At 30.5% G+C, this 8,418-nt stretch overlaps 1 protein-coding gene across 1 annotated transcript in view; it reads left to right on the forward strand.

Annotated features, from left to right (window-relative positions):
- Positions 1-345: 345 nt before the first annotated feature.
- The window catches only part of LOC129286705 (L-type lectin-domain containing receptor kinase IX.1-like), a 13,541-nt gene continuing 5,468 nt past the window's right edge, over positions 346-8,418 (forward strand). Inside the window, 1 exon segment of the mRNA XM_054922705.1 lies at positions 346-558. Coding sequence (XP_054778680.1) covers positions 356-558 — 203 coding nt within the window. The 5' untranslated portion in view covers positions 346-355.

An 8,418-nucleotide genomic window follows, 5' to 3' on the forward strand; every position in this document is an offset into this window, starting at 1 on the left:
ACAAAAAAATTAAAAAAATTAATTACTTTAATTTTGCCTGATACTAAAGATAATTTAAAAAAAAAACACACACACAAAGGAAGTACCGTCTTTGTGTGAATAAATGCTCAGAGTCAACCAAATTAGGTGACAGATTGATTTTTATCGGAATTTACTTGCATGGCCAATGTGGGGTCCAAAGTATAAATTAATGTGAACCACAGGGACCAAGCGATAAATTTTTCCCATAATCGATTAATATCTAAATAATTTTGGGCATATGCCTTTACGAAACAAGACCCAGTGGCTCTGTATATGAACCAAGTCATTTCTGAAACTTCCTCCAAACAAGCAAAGCTTCTTAGTGATATCAGCTATGGGGATATCTCAGCACTGGAGATCAAAAAATCATGTGCTTCTTTCTCTGTTCATAACCAAGATTTTATTGCTTCTGATAATCCCAGCAGCTGGTGCGACCTCAATAACCTTCAACTATGAGAAATTTCTTGACACGGCTAATCAGAGCTTGAACCTTGAAGGAGATGTCTTTCAGGAAAATGGGATGCTCAACCTCACCAGGTAATAATACTACTCATTGTCGTTTCCTTTATTATGTTTTGATGGCCTTGTCGTTTTAGAAGAATCCTTCATCATCCTGCAATTTCACAATTTCTTCAAGAGGGTTGAGAGATTTGAAACCCAGCAAGATGAACACACTCTCCCTCGTGAATCTTAGTAGACAGCTAGTGGGATGTTAGATTAATCTTCTTAGGAATCCAAGGAAAATACTAACAGAAGAAAACTTTTTACTAAAGTCTTTGTTTGGTTTTATTATTATTTTTTTACAAGATATTTCGTAAATCAATTTTAGAAATTATTTTTTTAAACAAAACAAAACAAAATGGTAATCTGTTTATTATATAAATTTAAAAATAACTTTAAAATTAAAAAATGGCTGATAATAGAGGTTGCCCGTGGTTAATGGTATGATTTACGATAGTTATTGGCCAAAACTGAATATAATTTATAATAATTAAATGTGGTATATTTTAAAAATTAAAATGATAAAAACAATATTAAGATGTTACTATTTTTAGATTCAAAACACTTATTCCAAATAATTTTTTTAATTTTATTTTTGAAAACAGAAAACAGTTTTTTTTTCAAAAAAAAAAATCAAGCATACCCTTAAATTTTTAATATAATTAATTACTAGCGATCCATTCGGCACCCGCTCCACCAGAAATTGTTGCTTGAATTAAATACTCCAAAAGTACAAAAGTATAAAGTTATGTACGATACGAAAAAGTAAAGTTATGTATTTTGTTTTTGCCAAAATTTATTATGTATGAAAGTTGTAGGTTAAATCATACTTTTAATTTTTTAATTTCATATGAAGTTTTAATTTAATTTTTTAATTATATAAAATGTTTTTTAGTCTGTTAAATTTTACACAGTTGGTTTCTTCACAAAAAAGTTTTACATTATACTTTTAAATATTGACAATATATTATTAAGTATTAACATATTAAATTTGAGTTATTAAAAATAATAATAATTGCATAAAAATAATTATCTAAAACTAAGGTGCTAGAGTCAAAGGATTCAAAAAATATTTTATAAATTGACCGATTAAATTGAAGTGTTATAATGTTAGAGGATCAACAATATACTTTAGCCTCATATGTAAATAGTTAAAATTTTAAATGTGAATATCTTTTAAATTTCATTAATTTATTATATTACCTATTAAATATAACATATTAATACTTTCAATGTAAATAATTTATGAGAATGAATATTAAAAATAAAGGTAACAAAGTAAACATTAACTCATATATGAAAAAATATTAATAAAAAATAATAACAAAGACTAGATAATCTAGTTAAAAATGAACTGAATAATAATTGCTCACATTACATTTTAAATCTCTATTCATAACTATTATTTTTCTATACAGGTGGGATTTACCTTTAAATCTTTACCATATCTTTAAACAAGATTTTGATAATGACATCCTTGAATTTTAGCGCAGTAGTGCCCTTCATATAATGCTATCCCCTTCTTATATCAACTAAGTGTACTACTGTAGTTTTCATGTATAATTATTGAATATGAACGAGTACTTTTTCAAGGCCACATATTAAAGGGACCACTTAAATTTTCTCTTTTTATCAATTTTAAAAAATACACGAAATGTAAGAGCTAGAAAAAAATAATATTTAAAGATCTGTTAAAAATATTAATTACAATTAAAGATCCTAAATTAATAAATTCTAAAAAGGATGATAATTTTTAACTTGAATTAAAAAAAATTTGACAAATTTTTTCAACACTCATCTTCTATATTTTCAATATTTATTTTCTAAATTTTCAATATTCATTTTTAGCAATTTTACTACTCATTTTTTTTTAATTTTTCAGCAATTACCGTAGTTATTTTCAATGCATATCTTATATGTTTTCAGTAAGAAAACACTTATATTTAATTTTTTAATATTAAAATTATGGCAGATAAGTATTGAAAATATTTAATATGACTACTAAAAAAAATAAGTAATGAAAATATGAAAGATAAGTGCTACATATGAAAGATGAATGCCAAAAAATTCAATTAAAATTTTTTTAACTCAAGTTAAGGACCATAGCCTATAAAATCAATAATTGCATTAGCAGAACTCCAAAAAAATAAAATTTTATTGAATGACAAAAGTTTTGATCAAAGAAAATTGCATCCATGAACTTTGGGAGGACATTTATTACAAAAAAAGACCAAATAAATTTGAATTTGCTCAATAAGTTCAAGAGACCTAAGCATAATGACAATTTGTTGCAAAAAGATAAAATTATCCCTAATTATTTTTTAAAAAAATTTACCTCCCTCACCACCAGCTACCTATTATTGTTGGAGCTTCGAAATCGGTGATCAAGAAAGGTTTGAACCCATAATCTCTTGACTCGCCAAAACCTAATAGCCACTAAGTCACCAAATCTATTTAGTTATAATGGTCAAAAACTAATATGTGTACTAATTATAGTTAACCATTTTTTTGTTATGAACATAAAGTTGACTAGTTAAATTCTTCATTTTTTATTTTATTAATTTTATTTATTAGTCTGTCATAGTCAATTGCAAATTGAGAGGTTTGAAAATTCATTAACAATAATATGCAATGGTCAACTGCAATTTAGAAGGCCTGAAATCAAGAGGTATGTAAATGACATTTACAGATGAGAACTCATAAAATACATAAATTTTCAAACATTCCAATTTGCAATTGATCATCACAAGTTAATAAATAAAATTAGTAAAATAACACATGAAGTTAAAGATTTAAAGAGTCAGCTTTATCTTCATAATAAAGAAGTGGTTTTTAAAATTAAAATTGTTACATATATGTTAGGCCATGTTTGGTAGGTTGAAATTGTGAAGATGGAAATGGAATTGGGATAGGAATCTGAATAAAGTGATGTTTGGTAGATATGAATTACAATTCCTGGGAATCCTAATTCTATGGAAAAAAGCTAATTTTGATTCCTTATGTAAATCTATGGAATTGGGAGCAATTCTATGGAATTGTAATGTTTAAGACACTTTTTGCCCTCATACAAATTCCAGAAAGACAAATTTGCCCTCAAAAAAAAATAAAACCCTCATATGCTAGCAAAAAAAGAAAAAGAAAAAGGGAGTATAAAAGGGTGAATAATATTTTTTCTCATTATATATAAAGCGTTATAATATATATAAGATGGTATTATATATAATATTTTGTATAATTTATATATTTATAATATTTTTGGTATAAGAAGTAGAATTGATTTGTTTGACATTTTCTTTTAAATCTACATGTGTGTATTTATTTTAAAGTAGAAGGGATGGGAACCATTGCCAATTATATTTTCAAGAAAATGTTTCCTCTGATGATAAAACTTTTTGTTTGGCCCAAGCTAGTGAATAATAGTTACAAATATAATCTATGATTTATATAATATTTTATTAATATATAAAATACATAAGAAAATTGGTACACAATTAATTTTTTATTATGTTTTATTTTAATTTTTTATATAGGGGTATTTTTGTCTTTTAAGTATAATTCCATTTCCATGTCTTGCATACCAAACAAAAGTAATGCAAGGATTCCATCTAATTTTTCTGACATACCAAAACATACTTTTATAATTCAATTCTATTCCAATTCTGATTCCAATTCTGATTCCAATTCCAATTCCAATTCCATCAAAAACTATTCCATCATACCAAACGGGGCTTAGTTTTCCCATTTTAACTAGTTTTTGTCCATTTTAACTAAATAGATTTAGTGGCTTGATGGCTATAAATTTTTTAATGAGGATTTAAATACCCTCAGCAACCTTGGAGATTTGATGATTACCAGGCTAGAATTCTGACACCAGCAATCATCGTGGTGGTCCTGCAACCTTTGCCGGCGTCAAACCCTCATATCATGGAGGGAGTTTTTTCAGAAAGAAGCAAGGGAAAATTTTTCTCATTCAAAAAACAAGTTTCAATTATATTTAAATCTCTTATCTTGCAGAGTAATTTCAAATTTATTTGATCATTTTTTGTAATAAATAATCTCCAGAAGTTTTTTAGATGCGATTTTTTCCTTAATGAATGAAATTAAAAAATTACTGCTGGCTGCTAGAGCCATCAATGATGGTCATCTAGTCACCTAAGACCTGACCGCAATGTCGAGCTTGTAACTGTAGAGTCCACTAGCTGAGTGCTGGTGGCTGGGCCACTTCTTATTTTTGTTTTTGTTTTCCTTTTCAAGTTATTAACCTTTCTTCCTTTAAAAATAATTTAGTCCCAATCTTAAAAAGGCAACAATCTGGTATTTGCGCAATTCTCTAGGCAAGAACACTAATTAATCTCACTTGTAATTCATCTATTTCAAATTTGGGCTATATAATTGTTTGTTGATGATTGAAAACGAGGCTATTAAAATTTAAATGGGTATTATATAATAAAGGAAAAATTTAATTGTTAGTTCTTGTATATTTAGCATGCTTTGACATTAGTTTTTGTACTTTTTTCTTTGCTTCAAGTCCTTTAAATTTCATCAGTTTGCAACGTTAATCCTCATCACTGGTGAAATAAATTTACTAATGTGTGCAAAACTCTACTAATTCTATTGCTAAATTAGTAAAATTATAATGAGTTGAATATTCTATAAGCAAAATGACCAAGAGCCTTTCTATCTCCCAATCGTAGATATGGTGTCTCTTTCCTTTGAAAGCTTTATCTATGGCCAGTTTCCTGAATTTTGATTTATGTCTTTCTTCTTTTTATTTTTAATCTTCTATTCATTTTTTTACAACTCTTAAATTTTAAAGCACTAACACTAGAGACAGATAAAACTTAAAGGACTTGGAGCAATTTAAAAAAATATAAGAATTAATACCAAATACACTAAAATATAGCGACTAACAATTGTGTTTCCCTATAAATAATAAAGAAAATGCTTACGTAAAATTTTTTTATGAATTTAACAATCTGATTCTTGACCTCAGATACAAGAAAGATAGTGCAGGGAGTAACGTATAGCAAGTTGTTGCAGCTTGGGGACAATGAAACAAGAACACTTGCAAACTTCACTACTCGTTTCAGCTTCATCATCAATGCACTAAACAAAACTCGTGATGGGATGGGAGATGGCATCACATTCTTCTTGGCACACCCAGATTTTCCACTTCCAGTGCACCCAGATGGCACTGGTATTGGTCTTGTGGGTCGTAGAGAGATGAAAGATCCAAATTACCCCAACGAACATCCATTTGTAGCAGTAGAGTTTGACACCTTTCCCAACGTGGATGAGGGGGATCCACCTTATGATCACGTTGGAATCAATGTAAAACAATGTGGACTCCTTACACAACACAATGGTACACCAAGAATGATGGTAGAAGTATGATGCTGAGATTTCCTACAATTCTAGCTCATACCAATTAACTGTCAATTTTACTGGATTTAAGGATAATGCCTCAATTCAACAAGACTATTCCCATAAGATTGACTTGAGAGAGTACCTGCCAGAACAAGTTCAGTTTGGTTTTCTCTTCATCACAGGATTACAATTTGAGTTGCATACACTAAGTTCATGGTCCTTTAATGCAAATGCTGCAATATTGGGAGTAGTGAACAAGGGTAAAAGCAACAAGCAGGATTGATCATGGATTGAGCATTGGATCAGTTGTAGTGATTGCAGGGTTATGCATAGCTTGGTTTCTGATATGGAAGTTTAATTGCAGGGCAAAGAAAAATCATGATGGCTTGGATCTTTCCCTGGACGAAGATTTGAAAGCGTTGGACCGAAGAAATTTTCTTATAATGAGCTCGTAAGAGCAACAGACACTTGCAGAGGAACACAAACTTGGAGAAGGAGGCTTGGTGGGGTCTACAAAGGATTTTGAGAGGCTTAAATACTTATGTAGCAATTAAGAAGGTGTCCCAAGAATCTAAACAAGGAGTAAAGGAGTATCCTCTGAAGTAAAGATCATTAGTCAACTAAGGCACAGGAATTTGGTGCAACTGATGGGTTGGTGCCATGAGAAGAATGATTTTCTACTCATTTATGAGTTCATGCCAAATGGAAGCTTAGATTACCATTATTTCAAAGCAAGAACCTCTTGACAGGGCCAACTAGATATAATATTGCTCAAGGCCTAGCCGCTGCTATACTCTACCTGCATGAAGAGTGGCAGCAATGTGTAGTCCACAGAGACATAAAATCGAGCAATATCATGTTGGTTCAAATTTCAATACTAAACTTGAGATTTTGGGCTAGCGAGGATCGTGGAACATGGGAAAGGGTTACACACTATTGCAGCAGAACAAAAGGATACATGGCTCCTGAATGTTTGGCCATGGGTAAGGCAACAAAAGAGTCTGACATGTACAGTTTTGGTGTTGTTGCTTTGGAATTAGCTTGTGGGAGAAAACCGATTGACCCAAATGCTAGTGATAACAGTTCATGATGGTGGAATGGGTATGGAATCTATGGAAGAGGTGAGCTTCTTGAAGCAATTGACAAAAGGCTTGATAATGGAGATTTTGATGAGCAAGAACTTGAAAGGTTAATGATTCTTGGGCTATGGTGTGCTCATCCAGATTACACTATGAGGCCTACAATTAGACAAGCTCTTCATGTACTTAACTTTGAAGCTCCATTGCCCACTCTCCACCAGTAATGCCAAAACCAGTCTATGTTGCTCCAACTTTTTCAGATATTGGTTCTTCAAATTTTTCATCTGGTTATGCTAGTTTCTGCTGCAACCAATCAAGCTAGGCCTTCACCTAGTAATAGATCATACACTGGATCCTCACAATCATCCACATCAGGCACCCATCAAGGAAGAAGAAAAGCCAAGGAAGTTTCTCTTTAGTAGAAGTTTCTACCTAACCTTCTAGAAAGCTATATTCAAGTGAGAGTTCTGTTTTATGTTATTTAGTTATGTGAGCTTCTTCCCCTGATACATAAATTTTAATTTTTCAGCAACCAACTATTACCAATTTACTTGTAATAATAAAAAAAAAACATACGATCTTATAAAGAAGCGTTCCTATAAGTAATTTTTTGAGAACTTTTTTATGAAAACATAGGGTTTCTTTGAAAAAGTTCGTATAAGTTCTAAATCGGAAAAAAAAAATTTAAATACCATGGAAACACTTATGGTAATAAGAGCTCCGATATATTCATCCTTTCTAAGCATATTTTTATAAACGTTACGTTCCAGCACATTCTACCTCTATATTTAATTTAAGAGTGTTTTCATACACTAATGAGCCCGCCTATAAGGGTACTTCCGTACACTTTTTTTGGGGGGGATTTTGTTGTTGGGGGGGTATTTGTTATTTCTTCAGGAGGACTTCGTTATCATTATTATTTCCTGATCCCATCCTTCTTCAAGGCCATAATTATATCTATATCCCACCCGTTTCTTCTCCTCCTAATGTCTCCTGACTCTTACAACTTTTTTTTTTGGGCCTATCAATCCTGTGCTAACCTTTCTTCGTGTTTTTTCTCTTTAAAAAATACAAGACCATGGAAAGAACAAACAAAAGATAGTAATAAAATCAAATCATATTGGCAGGCAAATATCTGGAAAGAGATTCCCTCTTAACTTTGTCTCTTAACCCTCTAAACACACGTTGGCAGGATGGTAAATTCTTCAGAAACAAAAGGCCAAGAATTGATGTGATAAACTGTATTTTAGAGAACCATGAGAGCAGCAATATGAGAGAAGCTTTGGCCAAAGTATCTTCTAAAATATAAGGGAGGAGGAGTATGATCCTACGCTAAGCTGTTTTAGCTCGCCACATATTTTTGAGTTTTATTTATAAATCACTTCATTATTTTATTAAAAAAAATTAAAATCATTAATATTATTTAAAAATTTAATTTTTTTTAAATTTT

Source organism: Prosopis cineraria, unplaced genomic scaffold (assembly GCF_029017545.1).
Source record: "Prosopis cineraria cultivar Desert tree isolate PC_DT_omini unplaced genomic scaffold, ASM2901754v1 PC11, whole genome shotgun sequence".
In the NCBI taxonomy this organism is placed as follows: domain Eukaryota; kingdom Viridiplantae; phylum Streptophyta; class Magnoliopsida; order Fabales; family Fabaceae; genus Prosopis; species Prosopis cineraria.